Here is an 18,804-nt window from a genome sequence, read left to right on the forward strand (position 1 = left end):
TCTGGGGGTTATGTGTCATATCTGGGGGGCAGTGCGGCAAGCCTGGGCTCAAATGTGCATAACTGGGGGGGCAGGATGGGAAATAAAAACAACATGCATTTTTACCAAAGGTTTCTTATTCTGCTATTTGTTTTTAACATCCTGTTTGTTTATTAAATTATTTTAAATAAATGAAAAAATTACATTTATTTTTTTATCCGATTAATCGACTAATCGAAAAAATAATCGGCCAACTAATGAAAATAATCGTTAGATGCAGCCCTAATATACACCCATATCACTGTCGCCTTAGGCCGGATGAGCCAAAAGACACCACTGTCGCCTTGGGCCAGTCTCACATATACCCATATCAGGGTCACCTTAGGCCATATGTACCAACAGACATCACGGCGGCCTTAAGCTTGTCTCACATACAGCCATATCACGGTCACCATAGCCCAGATGTGCCAACAGACACCACCGTCGCTTTAGACGAGTCTCACATACACACCTACCATGGTTACAAGGATACATAAGTATGAAGGATTCCATAGCAGAGCGTAGGGCTCCAGGATTTTGTGTTAACTCTACAGCTCTGCTTACCAGAGCAGAGAAAAATGCTTGTTTTTGCAGTATGGTTTTTTTAAGTATGTGGTTTGAGTGATTAACCATGAATAATTATAGTGTGTGATAATTGGCACTTATTTGTACAAAATATATAGTGTAGATAACAGTGCAGCAAATCCCTTTAAATCACCAATAAAAGATAATAAACTTTAACCATCAAGTGACAGTGTGCATCAAAAATTATAAATAGAAAGCCACTTATCTTAGTTTCTTCCAATGACCTCAAGGAAAGAACCATTAACCATTTGCTTCTACGCTGCTTACAGTGCTTTGCTCAAATCTATTGGCACGACGTATGTGTTATGAACAATATGAACAGCGCCAGTGGTTCAACATGAGCTCCAGTTCTTGGTAATCCTGTCCAACAAACATTAAAATTACACAAGTAATGTTCAGAAACATTAATTGCAAATGGATATGGTTATGGCTATCGTCTGAATGGTAAAAAGTTTAAAGGTTTGGTACACTTTAACCATATTGACATTGATAAATGAATTTGTTTTCTGTTTAAAACACTGCCAAAGAAAACCGTTGGCAATGGTTATCTTTTGAAATAAAGCAAACTAATTCTTCTATACTAAAATGTGTACCACTTTATTGAAGTAGAAATTAAATGCAAAAGCAGAATATCCCTTACCATAAACCCCATAAAGACAGCCTGCAATAAACTGGATAAAGTCATCATGGCTTTAGAAAGCAGGTCTAGAATTAAGTATCTTGCACTAACAGCCATATCTGGAAACACCAAATGCTAAAAAAAATTCTGTTACGAATGATCATCGCATCTCTGACTTGAGGAAGTATTGTTGCACAGACACCCCCCATCGCTTAATCAGATGGCGCCAAAGAGAAAGGTTACAGTAGACACCTGTCTTCCTCCAGCCGAGTGCTAAACCCAATCCTGCTCCTACACAGGGAGTCCAACCTGAGCCGGCACCTACGTAGCTGGCAGCTGTGATCCCTTTAAAACAAAAAGTTCCCATGAAGAAAAAAAACGTCAGACCTGTATCTGTTTGAGATCACCAATTCTTCATCCTATAGAAGAAGTGACTTTCAGATATACCGACTGGAACCCTGACACACACTGCGAGGTAGCTAGCAATATCTATATCTCCCTCCATGTCCCTTCACTGCACACTCTGAGTGTGCAGGGAAGATTTCCAGAAAGCAAGTGTCTATTGTTGCATTATGCTGTCATCAACAGTGTCAACAGTGTCCATGCCATCATTCACTGTTCCCAGCATCTGAAAATGATGGCTAACACTGGCATTTGAATCAAACTATATTTTTTATCTATTCTTCACAGAGATAATTTACTGACAGTGTAACTTCTGCTTGAATAATCTGAAAAGATAGGGAGTCAATGCAGTTTATCAGAGAGTGCAAGACTTTAGAAAGGCTATAGGATTTTCCTGATGGGTGATACTTTGTTGAGTTATTCTGCTTGGTTGCTGCTGAGATGAATAATAGTTTGAATAAAGCATGGGCCAATGCATCATTATGTTTATTCTTAGAGGGCGTGTGGCCTTGTCTAAAATGGTTTGTTTGGTATCGTTGCATTTAGGCTCAAGGGAGAAAATAGGGTCCTCCAGCCCGTGATACAGAGGGATCCTATGCATACAATGTGTTGACATACCACTGGCTTAAATTATGAAAAAAATTGTTTATTTGGCCCATAATATAATTGCATATAAGTGAGCAATACTTTCACACACCTTTCACAATAACACATTTCAAGACACAGCCATTTGGATACAAAATAGGATAGTTACATGGAAGGACTCAATAACAGATCACTGGGGGCCCAGGATTTTGGGTTACACTACTGCTCTGCTTACCAGGCCACATTATTAATATTGCTGCATGTCCATGCATCAAGTAAGCTACAGGACTCCCTGAAATGTATATATTAATCGAATTTTTCTATGGATGCTGTGGTTTTTTTATTGTAAATGGACAGTTGGGGCGACCAGTGAACTCATCGTAACCATCCCATTAAGCAGCAGCTCTCCTGTTTCTCATTCAAAAAGCTGAAGCTTATGTAAAATTATTTAATGTTTTCTACAACAGAGCACTGGAAAAATGGTTATTTATAGGTCAAATAAAGTACAATAGTATATTGTTAGATAATTGGATATCAGCTCATTTGAATCTAAAAATCACACACAATTAAAGACATGCTTATTCCATCCATAATTAATCTTGATGACTTTGCGGCGCCTGGGATGGCTAGCATACCTTAAAATTAGTTGCACACAGGGCCGATACTACCTACGGGCAAGGTAGGCGCCGGCCTATAGCTCACTCAGCCTAGGGCCTTCAGCCAGTCTTGCATACACCTTTACAATAGTCGTCTTAGGCCGGATGTGCTAACAGACACCCCAGTCGCTTTCAGACACTCTCACATATAGCCATATCACAGTCAACTGAGGCCGGATGTGCCGACAGACACCACCGTCGCCTTCAGCCAGTCTAGCATACACCTCTACTACGGTCGCCATGGGCCGGATGTGCTAACAGAAACCCCAGTCGCTTTAGGCCACTCTCACATTCACTCATATCACGGTTGACTCAGGCCGGATGTCACAACAGACACCACCGTGAGCTTCAGTCAGTCTTGCATACACCTCTATTACGGTCACCATAGGCCGCATGTGCCAACAAACACTAGTTGCTTCTGGCTACTCTCACATATACCCATATGACTGTCGCCTTAAGTCGCATGTACCAACAGACACCGGCGTCACCTTCGGCAAGTCTCACATACACCCCTACTACTGCCGCCTTAGAATGGTTGCGCAAAGAAACACCACAGTTGTCTTCTGCCAATTTTACATACACCCACATTATGGTCAATTTAGGCCAGTATCACATACACTGCTCTTACGGTCACTTTAGGCCGGTTGCCCACAGACACCACCGTCGCCTTCGCCATTCTCACATATACCCATTTCACAGTCACCTTATGCAGATGTGCCAACAGACACCACCGTCGCCTTGGGCCAGTCTCGCATTTACTCCTATTACGGTCTTAGGCTGGTTAAGCCAACAGACACCACCGTCACCTTTGGCCAATCTCACATTCACTCATATCACGGTTGACTCAGGCCGGATGTGACAACAGACACCACCGTGGGCTTCCGTCAGTCTTGCATACACCTCTACTACGGTCGCCATAGGCCGCATGTGCCAACAAACACCAGTTGCTTTCGGCCACTCTCACATATACCCATATGACTGTCAGCTTAGGTCCCATGTGCCTATAGACACCATTGTCGTCTTCTGTCAATTTCACATATACCCATATCACAATCTCCTTAGGCCAGATGTGCCAACACACACCACCATCGCCTTGGGCCAGTCTACTATTGTCGCCTTAGACCGGTTGCGCCAACAGACACCGCAGTTGCCTTCTATCAATTTCATCTACACTCATACCATGGTCGCCTTAGGCAGGATGTGCCAACAGACACAACCGTCATCTACGGCCTGTCTCACATACACTCCTAATAAGGTTGCCTAAGGTCGGATGACCCGACCGACACCACCGTTGCTTTTGGCCACTCTCACATATACCCATTTCACAGTCATGTTATGCAGATGTGCCAACTGACACCAACGTCGCCTTGGGCCTGTCTCGCATAATACGGTCTTAGGCTGGTTAAGCCAACAGACACCACCCTTCTCTCACATATACCCATACCACAGTTGCCTTAGGCCGGATATGCCAACAGACAGCACCGTCGCCTTCACCCAATCTCACATACATCCATATAAAGGTAGCCTTAGGCTGGATGTGCCAACAGACACCACCGTCGCCTTGGGCCAGTCTCGCATATACCCATACTACTGTCGCCTTAGAACGGTTGTGCTAACAGACACCCAGTTGCTTTCACCCACTCTCACATGTACCCATATCACAGTCAACTGAGGCCGGATGTGCCAACAGACACCACCGTCGCCTTCAGCCAGTCTACCATACACCTCTACCACGGTCGCCATAGGCCAGATGTGCTAACAGACACCCCAGTCGCTTTCAGCCACTATTAAAAATACCCATATCACAGTCACCTGAGGCCGGATGTGCCAACAAACACCAGTTGCTTTCGGCCACTCTCACATATACCCATATGACTGTCAGCTTAGGTCCCATGTGCCTATAGACACCACTGTCGTCTTCTGTCAATTTCACATATACCCATATCACAATCTCCTTAGGCCAGATGTGCCAACACACACCACCATCGCCTTGGGCCAGTCTACTATTGTCGCCTTAGACCGGTTGCGCCAACAGACACCACAGTTGCCTTCTATCAATTTCACCTACACTCATACCATGGTCGCCTTAGGCAGGATGTGCCAACAGACACAACCGTCATCTACGGCCTGTCTCACATACACTCCTAATAAGGTTGCCCAAGGTCGGATGACCCGACCGACACCACCGTTGCTTTTGGCCACTCTCATATATACCCATTTCACAGTCACGTTATGCGGATGTGCCAACTGACACCAATGTCGCCTTGGGCCAGTCTCGCATATACCCCTACTACTGTCGTCTTAGAACGGTTGTGCTAACAGACACCCAGTTGCTTTCACCCACTCTCACATGTACCCATATCACAGTCAACTGAGGCCGGATGTGCCAACAGACACCACCGTTGCCTTTACCCAATCTCACATTCACTCATATCACGGCTGACTCATCACATTCACCAACAGACACCACCGTTACCTTTACCCAATCTCACATTCACTCATATCACGGTTGACTCAGGCCGGATGTGCCAACAGACACCCCCGTCGCCTTCAGCCAGTCTACCATACACCTCTACCACGGTCGCCATAGGCCAGATGTGCTAACAGACACCCTAGTCGCTTTCAGCCACTACTAAAAATACCCATATCACAGTCAACTGAGGCCGGATATGCCAACAGACACCACCGTTGCCTTTACCCAATCTCACATTCACTCATATCACAGCTGACTCATCACATTCACCAACAGACACCACCGTTACCTTTACCCAATCTCACATTCACTCATATCACGGTTGACGCAGGCTGGATGTGCCAACAGACACCACCGTCGCCTTCAGCCAGTCTAGCATACACCTCTACCACGGTCGCCATAGGCCAGATGTGCTAACAGATACCCCAGTCGCTTTCGGCCACTATTAAAAATACCCATATCACAGTCACCTGAGGCCGGATGTGCCAATAGACACCACCGTCGCCTTCAGCCAGTCATGCATACACCTCTACCACGGTCGCCATAGGCCTGATGTGCTGCTAACAGACACCCCAGTCGCTTTCAGCCACTATTTAAAATACCCATATCACAGTTGCTCCAGGGCAACCGGTCTGGATGTTTTCTAAAGATCAGTGCTGCTTGCACAGAGTAGTTATTGAATCTAATTAGTCCTGGTAAAACAATGGTTAATGGCATCTCAGAAACACACACAATCCCCAATCAAAGTTAATGAAAAAGATTAAGGTTTGTGTTCAAACCTGTTTATGGGTTAATATTTAAATGCACTTGCACCACAGAGGCTTTAAGCATGAAAATGTATATATATATATATATATATATGTGTGTATATATATATATATATATATATATATATATATATATATATATATACCGTATTTGCTCAATTATAAGACGACCCTGATTATAAGACGACCCCCCAAAATCTGAATATTAATTTAGGAAAAAAAGAAAAAGCCTGAATATAAGACGACCCTATAGGAAAAAAGTTTTACCAGTAAATGTTAATTCATGTAAACTATTACATTTTTTAATAAAAGCTATGATTGAGAAAAATATTTTTTTGTTTTTATTTCCTTGTATTTTCCAACCTGCCCCCCAGTTATGCACATCTGCCCCCAGGCTTGCCACTCCAATATGGCACTGTGGCCAATGATATGCCTTTTAACCCTCTATATGCCACTGTGCCCCATGATATGCCTTTTAACCCCCTATGTGCCACTCTGCCTCCAGAAATGCCTTATACCCCTATATGCCACTCTGGCATTTAGGGGGTTAAATGGCATATTATGGGGCAGAGTGGCATATAGGGAGGTATAAGGCATTTCAGGAGGCAGAGTGGCGTTCAAGGTGTTAAAAGGCATTTCATAGAGCACTCTGCCTCCAGAAATGCCCTATGCCCCCATTTAACACTCCCCCCACACACACACACACTTACTGGGGCTTCCAATTTCCTGCTGTATACCGGGGCAGCAGTCTTCCTTCTGTCTCCCCCCCATTTAACACTCCCCCACCCCACACACACTTGCTTTGAAAAAAACCTCGTCTTATAATCGAGCAAATACGGTATATATATATAAACTTTTCTTATGAAAATAAGTTTTCACCAAAAAGTATCTTAGTACCTAGGTACTGTATGCGTGCATTAGGTTATTACTGTAACTGCATATACATTTTTAATAGGCAACTGACAAAATACCAGATAGCTGGTTCATCAAGGTGCTGTGATACACCACCCTGATATAAGCATGTATTGCAAAATGTTATGGGTTATCGGAGAGTCATGGGTTGCCTACTTTCCTGGTTATTTTGATATTATCGTGCTGGGTGTGTACCTGGTTTGTATTTATTTTGTCCAGTGTTATATATTTTGCAGTTATATCATGAGTGCCTTTTTACATTTATGCGTGTTTACTAAGATTGTGGAGGTAGGTGAACCAACAAGTACAGTATCAATTGAGGCAGTTCGGTTTTTCTTCTTCCACTCTTCATAAGCTGGGTCAACCCAGTAGATTGCCCGCCCAGCTATGGCTTCCTTTTCTATGTTGGCCCAATAAGCATACCTGGGAACATCCATGCTCAGACTACCCACAAGTAGGTGGTCCTGCTACTGGTGGGAGGTCCCACTGAGCCCCACCCCCATGCTGTGGTTGGAGGGTAAGTGAGCAGGGAGTGGGGGCGTGCCATAACGCCACCCACGCGGCCCAGAATGTTCCCAGTTAGTCCAATAAGGTATCAACTTTGACTAAAGACCCCAGCTACCGCTTTAGCCATTTTCAGTGAACATTAGGCCAGTTCCTATTATATATAAATATTTTGTGGAGCAGTACATAGACAATATTGGACTTGGCAGTACACCCAATTTCGTGGTTTTTTCATAGTGAGTGCCCTTGACTTTTTTTTACACCAAGTTATGTCTGCCAGATGGGGTAGATTTATTACTTGGGTTCACCCAGCTATACGAATAATCCTTGCCCAACATAATTAAATAAATTCAGCATAGAATCTCTACATACTGCCAGGGAAAAAAGGGTTAAGCTGTCTGTGTTATTTGTGTAAATCCAAGCTAGCTGCTGACATTAGCAACAAAGGACTTGTCACTACCTATAGTTTCCAGAAGGTGTCGCTGTAGCTGTGCCGTGGAACGCAGAATGGAACGCATAGTCGCTCCCCACGTGATCATGGTGGGCGGAAGTGAAGGTGGGATGGATAGCGTCATAGTATGTTATAGCTTCGTAGGGAGCTTCCCTTGCTCATCGATGACGGAAAAGCAGGGGCGTGTCTAGGGATCCTACGGACTGGCAAAGATGGCAGCCTGCGTGAGACAGGACCTGACCCAACTGATGAATTCTAGTGGGTCTCATAAGGATCTGGCCGGGAAGTAAGTGATGGGCTGTTCTGTAATGTAGTGATCACAGTGTGAAAGAACCTCCATGGATTTCTATTACTCGAGGTAGCCGCATTGTAGTAGAGGGTTAAAACTGTGTAAAATCCATAGCATTACATATCATTCCATACATCTGTATCTACACCCATATTGTATGCACATGACTATAGGTGACTGTAGAACATGGACCCATGCAGATTGTAGAATCCGCCGCCAGACCATTTTCTTGGGGTTGTTAGCTCGATTGCTGGCAAACTGTCATGTGTCCTGTTGTTTGTGATGTGTATAGTGTCCTGCTAATGCCCAGTCAGGCTGTGATGTAATCGTTTGCATAGAAGGAACTTATAGTGGATGCCGAGTGTATGGAATTGGGGTTACCGGGCGACACCAGCAATTGCAGACGTTTGGGGCTATGGGAAGCAATTAATATGCCATTGTATATCATGAACTTTAAGCAGATATGGTACTTGTATGTACTTCAGATAACTGAATTGGATTAGATTGTCAGCTTGCAAGACTACTTGGATCGCCTCTTCAGGCATATAATACTTGAAGAAGAAACCTCATTTGCCCTTTAGATTGCAAGCTCACCTGTTGTTCCTGTAAGTCAAATTGTTATGTTATAGACTACTTAAGTCCTGTCTACCCATTGTACAGCGCTACGGAATATGATGGCGCTATATAAAACGGTTAATAATAATCATATGGCCAAGGAAGAGATCTAAGTAGCCTTGAAAGTTTACGGAGGGTTGCAGTTCGGTTATGCAATAAAAGTACCAAAAAGATCCCCAAACTCGGTTATATTCTTTCCATGCTTAATATAGTTCTATGTTACGCTATATTTTAAGGCCGTTATTTTGAAATGCTAGTCTAGCTCCAAACAATGTATTGCTGTCATCACCGAACTTATGAAGACGCTACTGTTTATGATGATGATATGATTAAAAAACTGAAAGATTATTATTGATATTTTTCTCCTTTCTCTCTAGGTACCGGCAGATATTAGAAAAGGCTCTCCAGCTTCCCGGAGCAGAGCAACTTGAGGCTCTGAAAGCATTTGTTGAAGCAAGTAGGTTTAATGGTAAAAAAAAGTAATAATAATTAATACATGCCATTAAATAATAATAGCTATTTAAAGCTTTACTATCATTACAAAGTCTCAGGACATTGGGGTTATTTTAGTGAATGAAACACATTGCGTGTGTTTAATGTCCAATCACAAATATTGTAGTGATCATTGATCATTTCATGTTGGTGTCTGCAAGGTGCTTGTGGGGAAATGGCATGGAGTTCGGACCTTAACTGTACTTATAAGCTTAGCAAGTTCTCTAACATTTAATACAGATAAATGGCTGTTCATTTACATATAGGGGAGTGATCTGCATCCCAAATAGTATGTTCTTTTGTCTTTATCACAATGTACCATTTAGTCTTCTCCTGCCTGTACCGAAAGAACTCTTGGTAAAATGCACCCAACCCGAAAGATGTCTTCTGAAGTTCACTGAATGACTTTATTTAATTTGAACACGCTTGTGTCGCCTTACTTCCAGTGGTCAATGAGAATGTCAGCTTGGTGATATCACGTCAGCTATTGACTGACTTCTGCGCGCACCTTCCCAGTCTTCCCGATGGAATTGCCAAGGAGATCTACCACTTCACCCTCGAGAAGATCCAACCCAGAGTCATTTCTTTTGAGGAACAGGTGAGAGCAGCAGCCATCTGTATAACATAATGAGCCAGTATCCGTCCTCAGGATACAGTTTTTGGGGGATCTACTGCAGAAATGGGGGACAACTTGTTTGATAGCTGGTACTAATGGTCAGTCGTCTCTCCAGGTTGCATCAATCAGACAGCACTTGGCATCAATTTATGAGAAGGAAGAAGACTGGAGAAATGCAGCCCAGGTGCTTGTTGGGATACCATTGGAAACTGGACAGAAGTAAGAGAGAAAACACCCAAGAACTATCTTTTTACTAATTTAGACTATATGTAAATTAAAAATAAGGAAGTAGTGTTCTGTATAACGTATTCTATATATTATATTTATTTCAGGCAATATAACGTTGACTACAAACTGGAGACCTATCTAAAAATTGCCCGGCTGTATCTGGAGGATGATGACCCGGTCCAGGCCGAAGCTTACATTAATCGGGCTTCCTTGTTACAGAATGAGTCTACCAATGAGCAGCTCCAAATCCATTACAAGGTATGTAAGTGATTGCCGTTTATCATAAATCTCCCAGGTGTACATATGTGAAACAAGTTGACGCTCTAGGATCCTTTTCCACGTTGTTTACGTTACTCGATACGGTAGAACAGTATGTGGCGTGTTTCAAAAGTTGAATGGCTATTGTAAAGTCAAGCAGAGAATGGGTTAATTGCCCTTATTTCAGAACACTGGCTTGACATGCCGTGTCTTGAATTATGCTACTTTTAACCCTTTATTATAATAAACTTTTTGGGGGCTGCTGTGGCTTTTTTTTTCTCCTTTGCAAGGGTGCTGCAAATAGTGAATTGACTTGTTGCTGCTCTGTTAAGTACTGTTGATTGTCCTTTCTGCAGGTTTGCTATGCCCGTGTTCTTGACTACAGGCGGAAGTTTATTGAAGCTGCGCAGAGGTACAATGAGCTGTCATACAAAACCATAGTCCATGAAAGCGAGAGAATGGAAGCGTTAAAGCATGCGTTGCACTGCACCATCTTGGCGTCTGCAGGTAACTAACGCAACATAGGGAAGAAGTAGCCAGAAAGAGAAAGACTTGTCAAACTGCCTTGCTGTATGTAGCTATAGTTTCACGGGCAGTAAAAAAAGCAGACAATTTCTGGACATGGAAAATATCTGTACCCACAGTGTATAACACAAATCTTGGTGCTGCTCACTTTGTGTTCAGAGATACGGTTGTGTCTTCTTAGGACAGCAGCGTTCCAGAATGCTGGCTACCCTGTTCAAAGATGAACGGTGCCAACAGCTTGCCGCCTATGGCATTCTGGAGAAGATGTACCTGGACAGAATCATCAGGGGCAACCAGCTCCAAGAGTTTGCTGCCATGCTCATGCCTCATCAAAAAGCAACCACTGGAGATGGTGGGTGTCCACATGCAGTAACGTTTTTACTCTTTCCTTTTTAATACTTCAGAAAGTTTCTTTTTTCTAGAATTTCAAATATTATTTTACTCTAATATTATTCATAAAGTCATTAAATGTGGAAATGATTTATAGCAATATGTGTAGAAGCATGAATTATATCCCATTTGCACCAAGACCCTGCCAAAATGGATTATGTTGATTACACCTGGCATGTTTCTCTAACAAATAATTATATTATTAAACAGGTTAAATAATTTGCTGTATTGTGTGGATTATGATTCTTAATCTTAGGTTCTTAAGTCCAGGATACTATTTCTAACTACTTAGTAGTCTTTAGGGCCCAGTCTAGATTAAATACATCATCAGATATGCTTAACATTTCTAATGTTTTATATTATGATTGACATACATGATTTAAATTAATCTTATAAATCAAATCTACTTTGGCGTACTTGGCAGCTAAATATATAGCTGCGGTTTCCTACTATGCAGCTGTGAGTCTAAATAACTGGTTTTCCGATTTTATATATAACATTTTATTTATTTATTTATATATATATATATATATATATATATATATATATATATATATATATATATATATAATGAGACATGAAAAGCATGGGCCATTCAGCTGTAATTTACTTACAAGCTTTGTTTTGATCTCTACTCTTTCGACTTCCGAAGGGTCCAGTATTTTGGACAGAGCTGTTATAGAGCACAACTTGTTGTCAGCAAGCAAACTGTACAACAACATCACATTTGAGGAGCTTGGAGCCTTGTTAGAGATCCCAGCTGCTAAGGTAAGGTTACTTTATGTTAATTCCAGGTGAAGGGTACAAGGAAATATACACAGTCGCTTTGGGCTTCTCTGTTATTCATGGAGCACAGTCTCGTTTTCCCTGAAACGCTCTTGGCTTGGCTAAGGGCACTGGGTTTTTTTGTCCTTGCAAGATATATCTTCCCAATTTACTTTGAAATGGTATAATAGCCAGATCTGGGGACAAAAAAACCTTATTTGAGTTGGTATGAATGGGTGGTCTTTGCATACTACACAGGGCAGGGTTGCTTATAGTGAATTATACAGTAATGATGTTCTTTGGACAAAGGACTCTTTCTATGAAGGTTGTTTGTAAGAATGAATCTTTATTTAAGATTAAATAGATCCCACCCATAGCCTTACTGGACATATGGATGCCATATGAAAATTGTACCAAGAGCCTCAAATGCATTTATTTCTTTGCCAATAGCATGTAAATACTAAATTGTCCAATAGTCTTATGTTTACTGAATTAATGTGACTTGCATCAACATCTTAAATGGGTTTTTGTTTTAACAGGCGGAAAAAATAGCTTCTCAGATGATTACAGAGGGCCGAATGAATGGGTTTATCGACCAGATAGATGGTATTGTACATTTTGAAAGTAAGTGTCATTGTCCTGTTTAGTCCCTTTGGTGTCTTATATACAGCTTGGTAAATAGGAAGCAACATCTTTAAACAATTTAGCATCCTGCATTCAGGGGTGGACCTGTACTATATGACAATTGGATAGACAATTGGCTCACCGATGATATAAACCTGAGTGTACTACATAAATTATCATCTCCAGCCTTATCTGAAACCTGTTGGAAAATTACTATGAATAAATTTTTCATATTTAGGGTGTTATAATGAGATAAATTAACCGCATTAATGTTGGAGGAATTTTTATGGAGTTCCCTGGGAGAACAGACTTTTTTGAACAAGATTATGAAGCAAATTAGTCGCTACAGACAGGGAGGCAGATTTTTTTTGCATGTGTATATTACAGCAGTTTATAGTTATAATATTGAATTAAACAAAGTTCACATATATTCATTATTCTATATTTAGAAAATACTTTTCCCACCAAACTGTAGAAATTTCTTACAAGAGTAACTTATTTTGTATAGTGAGCTCAGCAACACTGGAAACGTTTACTTTGGTGAATAAACTCTAGCAGTTCTTAGTATTCTGATATTTTGAAAAGTTTATCGGTCATAAATTGTTTGGAGATCTAACTGAAAAGATCAAGGAACAGTCCTAATGATGTTGGTATTTATGGTTCTATACTAACAGATTTTATTTTGTTTATTATTAATTATATAGCACGTGAAGCTTTACCGACATGGGATAAACAAATTCAGTCGTTGTGTTTCCAAGTAAATAACTTATTAGAAAAGATTAGCCAGATCGCACCAGAGTGGACAGCGCAAGCTATGGAGGCTCAAATGGCACAGTGAAAAAAAAAAGTGTTTTCCGCTGGTAGATTATTCAACTTCTCTAACGCACTGAAGATAAGTGTCGTAAAGTTTAAACCCCCCAAAAATGACGACAGAAATATTCCCTTTTATCTTCATCTACTCGCTCTTGCAAAAGCATTTTATTTTTCCTGCTGTTGAACTTTGTTCCCTCCTGCCTGTCACATGTATGGCTGGTTCAACGACAATACAGAAATAAACTGTATGTTGTGTCGACTTATTCAGAGAAATGTATGTAATTCTTTCAGAACGGACATTTGTGCTAGTGTACTTTAAAATGTACCAATCACTTCCAAAAGACAACACTTACACGAGCCAAAGTTTTATTTTTCTCTATGGGGTTGATAATTTGAACTTTTGTAATGTTGCCACTTTAAAATGTGGCACAGATGATTGTTACCAGTAAATTACTAAATACAGTACAGATCAATGTAATCATATAATTTAGCCTTTCACTCCTTTCCCGAAGTTTTCGTTCATTTCATGTCCTCATGATACGGTGGACATTTGCTGAGTACAATTTGAGTTAAATAGTTATTCTCTCTACAAAATTCCGCATAGCACTCAGTTTTATCGCGAGCTATCTTCGGTTTCACCTGCATCTTTTCTTTTCCACAAGTTTCCAAGCACAATCCCCAAGAAAAGCAAAAAGCCCACAGTCCGATTCGCACTGAACTTTTTCCAGCAATCTTCGGCATCGTTTATGTCCAGGGTATAGATCTGATGACAGAAGGGAAGGAAGGACACATTCATTTTATAGTCTGACACTCGTCCTGGAAAGAGCAATAATTTTAAGGCAGAATGCTATATTTATGGCGTAGACTTTGAACCGGTATAGGTGTAGTTTGCCTCCATTCGGGTAAAGGGGATTTAGTATCCGTGTCAGCATATTTTATGCAGCTGTTCTTTTGGAGGTAGTCCGTTCTAATGTGACTGCAAGACTGGTAAATTAAAAACATATTCAATTATCTCAAGCAGCACTGTGGAAAAATATTTTACCTGATGAGCCAGATGAGCCCCGATAAGGGTGACAGCAGTGTAGTAGGGCAAGGTCTGGTCACAGCTTAGTCCTGTTAGTGTCAGTCCTGTTAGCATCGCCACACTGAAACCACTCAACCACTGCTTCGTCTGTTCGTTGAACCGCAGAGCTGTTGATTTCACCCCGACAATCACGTCATCCTTTTTGTCCTGTATAATAAAGGTTCCGGATGTGTATTTGGTTCTGATCATTTCATATGGTCATAATACTGTAAAATACATTTATTCTAAAATCTCAACATTTAGTGATATAGGGACGCAACTAAATCTATTAAAAACTTACCACGCAAGGTAAGAGGCTTTAGTAAACGAAAATCAAGAAAATAAACTCATTATGAACCACTGCACAGGTTACTGATTCCTAAAAGACACTCATTTTATATAATAGTAATCATTATCGAACATACTGGATATGTGTTGGTTTCAAGCTACTATAGAATGCTTTTCAGTCATTCATAACTGTGCAAGCTTTATAAACTTGATCATCCATGCAGCGTAAGCGCTTGTTTACCTGATGTGCGTAGATCGTGTCGTATATCAGTGTCCACATAACGCCAGAGACATATAATGGAAGACACGCTGTCCAATCACATGCGCCTTTCACTGCAGACCACCCTAGCAATGCACCCCAGTTGAATGTTAATCCTAGAAGTTATAGGAGAACATGGTTCAGAAAAGGTTAGTCGGAAGCGTATATCTTAGTTGTAATAAGCAATATCTTTTTTTAATAAAAGTGTTCTAAAGTGACCTAAGGAGATCTATGGTTTATCTTACCTAGAACAAGTTGGGGCCAATAGGTTATCCTCTTCATTAATGGATAGGTTACCACCAGGGACAACGAAGCTGCTCCTAATGCAATACTGAAAAGATACAGCAAAGACAATAATATAAAGCATCCATTAACACAAAGCATAATGACCTACAAAACAAAAATTAGCACATATTAGGGAACAGAGTTCAAGCTCGTACCCAAAGTACAACCTTTCACTTCTCTGTGATCTTTATTACGCTCTCAATGTAATAAGCTGAACAGTCACATAGTTACTACTAGAGATTTAAATATAATTTGAATTTTAAGAATTAAATATGCCTATTAAGTAGCAAAGTCTTTTTTATTAGGTACAAAGAAAAAAGCTTGAATGATAGCAATACATAATAATAAACAATTTTAATAAATTACATTTCCCACCTGTAATTATTAAGACACAAAAGCACACAAAGGGCCAAGCTAAGCTGTCCTCCGAGAAAAACCAAGGACTGGAAACGGGTTATATCCCCTGCGGCAATGGGGCGACTAGCTGTTCGTTCTACCTGTGCGGAAGAAATCACAATGATAATCACCATCTAAGTCACCTGAGCAAAATGTATTCCATGTCACAAGCGTTCGTGAAATTCATCGAGTGAGGGCCAGTTTCCAGATGCCCTCATATGAGGAATGGGGGGGTTATTCCGTACCTCTTTTCTGTGCTTGTATCTGATTCACCATGATTCAGGTTATAAACAATCTTACTAACTCTGTCCTTTAAAAATTACCACGAGGCATCTATCCTATGCTGCTTGTGTGACTTTGCTATGACATTCAGTGGGAATATAAATGTAAGAATGAGAGGCATTACTTAGTACTTACAGAAAATGCCAATATCTCAGTTTCCTGGGTGTACTTAACATACCCTCCTATCAAAGTCTCGGTCCCACATATCATTAATGGTGCAGCCAGCGCCCCGCATCAAAACCGCTCCAGTGCCAAAAAGGGCCAGCATATAGATGTCTGGGAGGCAACCCGGGTCTGCTGCCAAAGCTATACTCCAGGTGCAGGGCAAGTACAAAAGCCAGGTCCCTGTCATAAAAAAACCGACATTGTATCAACACGACCCTAAACGGGATATTAGGAAATTATCTTAACAGTGTGTCACTCTTTATGTATTCCTTTGCCACTTGCCAAGGAATGACATTAAACCCCAGTGCTCTGCCTCTAGGTATAGTGCTAGGGAAGCTGTAAATGGGCCAGTTGGAAGATCAGAAATCTCCTTTCTAACCAAAGGGAAATATAAAAAGTTATATACAGAAATATTTAATGGAACGGAAAGCCATCATCAGGAGTACCGTGGAGTTACAAGAGAGATCTCTGGGGTCTATATGTTATACTGCTCTGTGATCAAGAGCAGTACAAAAAAACTTTTAAGAATAAAAGGTGAAAAATCAAACAATTTGGTTTTTTTAAAAACAGCAATTTTTATTAGTAAATCTGATAAACAAGTGGGCCATACTGTATAAAGGTCAATATAGTAATGGACAATATTATTATACTTTTTTTTTTTTTTAAATATAATAATAATAATAAACTAAATAATTTCTGCGCAATCTAAATGTCCATCTCACAATTCATTTGACACACAGCTAAAAATATTTCGCAATTATTTCAATTTTGTCTGCTGTTAGGCCTCTTACCAATTGGTTTATCCAATCTCATAAGTTTCAGGTAAGGCTGAATGTTTTTTGGCATTGATCCAACTATGCCAGCCGCAGATAAACTGAGCGATCTTCCCTGTTCATGTACCTGCGCCTTGTGATGAGGACTGTGGGACGCAGCAGGCTTCCAGTACCTTTGATTCTTGCTCAGTGCCCCAAAGCTGAGTAAACATTTTGCCCTTCTGTCCAAGAATGAAGTCTTTGTACTGTTTTGATATTTACTAAAGCAATTATTCCATTGGCTATGGAAACCGTGTCTGCAACACTGATATGTGGCTCTGGGGATGAACGTGCAACAAGACAGTATTCTAGCAGAGGCGAGATTCATCTTGGGGATCAGGTCTAGAAATTCAAAACATAACAAATCTGTCATTGTGTTTACAAATACATTTTCCATTTCATACCTAGCAACATCAATGCCATATCAACATTACATTATAATGTTTTAGTCCAAGACAGAAGTCTAGCACAGGTTAACGAAAATGGGATCGTCCCTGATTCTGCATGACCTAGGACAGATGAATTGTAATGAACACTTACAATTGGCCTTATACAGTAATAATAAAAATGACAAATGCTAAATATGTGCAGGAATAAAAATGTTTCCTTTTTTAAGTCATGATAAAATAAAGTAACTTTACACTGACTACATGCAAAAAGATGTTACTCTGATGCTAAGGTAGCCAAGTAAACAATCTCACAACCTACATTATGTTTTCCCAAACCCTGTGGTACCCTGTTACATCTACAACTTGCTGCCTCCATCCAAAGCATAGGGGTGCTATCACCTTAACGGCATTTATTATTCATTTTCCATTTATATAGCTGCTTGCCCTAAAGGTAAGTAAAGGAAAAAATTAGACTGCCAATAAATATCTTATCAGCATACTTACTAAGTACTTTGATACGCTTTCCACGTTGGTGGAGCTGTATAGGGCCAGCATACAGCTACTAACACTGCCACTTTTTAGAAAAGGTGACTTCTTCAGCCTTGGGTCATCACGCACCAGCTTACACTTCAACAAGCGTCCTAAATGTTTACAACAAAAAATGAAAAAATGAATATGGGTTAAGGGTTAAGCAGTAATGTGTATATATATATATATATATATATATATATATATATATAAATAAAAATAAATATGATGGCTGGGGCATCCCCTTAAAATGTTGTGACATGCGGCATTACCATATGCAAATGATGTGCGCTTCATGTAATTGATTTGCATTTTAAAAAGCCAGACACTCACAGCTGAAACAATGCTAAATCTTTTTTTGATCTATGCATTGTTCTAGCTAAACATAATGCAAATGTACAGCTTATGAATCAGGTTTTGCGCCCAGGTGGCACTTTGACAGGGATGGCAATGAAGAAAGAGAAGCATTTCTGCGCCTCTGTTTCTCCGGGAAATCTATCTGGATTATTCGGGTCTCTCTGTGCACTTTCGCAAAAGGGCGGAGCCACAGGGACAGGCTCTCCCCTGTTCATCCAATCGGGGAGATGGGGTGCCCAGAAGCTCCACCCTTTGCAGAAGTGCACTGGGATGCCAGGTTCACAGAGAAGCGGATGAAGAAAAGGAACAGAAGAACGAGAAAAGGTAAAAAAAGGAAAGGTGACGGGACACAGAAGAAGTCGGCGGAGAAGGTAGAAGACACTGTGAGAGAGC

The 18,804-nt window shown here is 40.8% G+C and overlaps 2 protein-coding genes across 6 annotated transcripts; one reads left to right on the forward strand and one right to left on the reverse strand.

The window, feature by feature from the left end:
• Positions 1 to 8,184: 8,184 nt before the first annotated feature.
• LOC149284330 (COP9 signalosome complex subunit 4-like) lies at positions 8,185 to 13,612 on the forward strand. Of its 5 annotated transcripts, none has more exons than XM_089496861.1 (10): positions 8,185 to 8,258; positions 9,254 to 9,333; positions 9,815 to 9,966; positions 10,100 to 10,203; positions 10,317 to 10,470; positions 10,827 to 10,977; positions 11,177 to 11,377; positions 12,032 to 12,153; positions 12,690 to 12,774; positions 13,479 to 13,612. In XM_089496861.1, the coding sequence occupies exons 1-10, from the start codon at positions 8,185 to 8,187 to the stop codon at positions 13,610 to 13,612; spliced, it is 1,257 nt and encodes a 418-aa protein (XP_089352987.1). The 5 variants fall into 5 exon arrangements, with proteins under 5 accessions (XP_089352987.1, XP_089352988.1, XP_089352989.1 ...); XM_089496862.1 differs by having other exon boundaries at positions 11,177 to 11,355; positions 12,028 to 12,153; XM_089496863.1 differs by having other exon boundaries at positions 11,177 to 11,353; positions 12,038 to 12,153.
• A 588-nt stretch (positions 13,613 to 14,200) lies between these two features.
• LOC149284331 (4-hydroxybenzoate polyprenyltransferase, mitochondrial-like) lies at positions 14,201 to 18,351 on the reverse strand. Its single transcript, XM_089496902.1, has 9 exons — positions 18,327 to 18,351; positions 18,038 to 18,167; positions 17,117 to 17,244; positions 16,339 to 16,505; positions 15,858 to 15,979; positions 15,443 to 15,528; positions 15,180 to 15,313; positions 14,630 to 14,818; positions 14,201 to 14,350 (listed from the first exon to the last, which is right to left on the reverse strand). Exons 1-9 carry the CDS (start codon positions 18,349 to 18,351, stop codon positions 14,201 to 14,203), a joined length of 1,131 nt encoding a protein of 376 aa, XP_089353028.1.
• Between the last annotated feature and the right edge of the window lie 453 nt (positions 18,352 to 18,804).

The sequence above is a fragment of the Sceloporus occidentalis genome, unplaced genomic scaffold (assembly GCF_023333645.1).
Source record: "Sceloporus occidentalis isolate IW3139 unplaced genomic scaffold, rSceOcc1.0.p SCAF_95, whole genome shotgun sequence".
Lineage (NCBI taxonomy): Eukaryota > Metazoa > Chordata > Lepidosauria > Squamata > Phrynosomatidae > Sceloporus > Sceloporus occidentalis.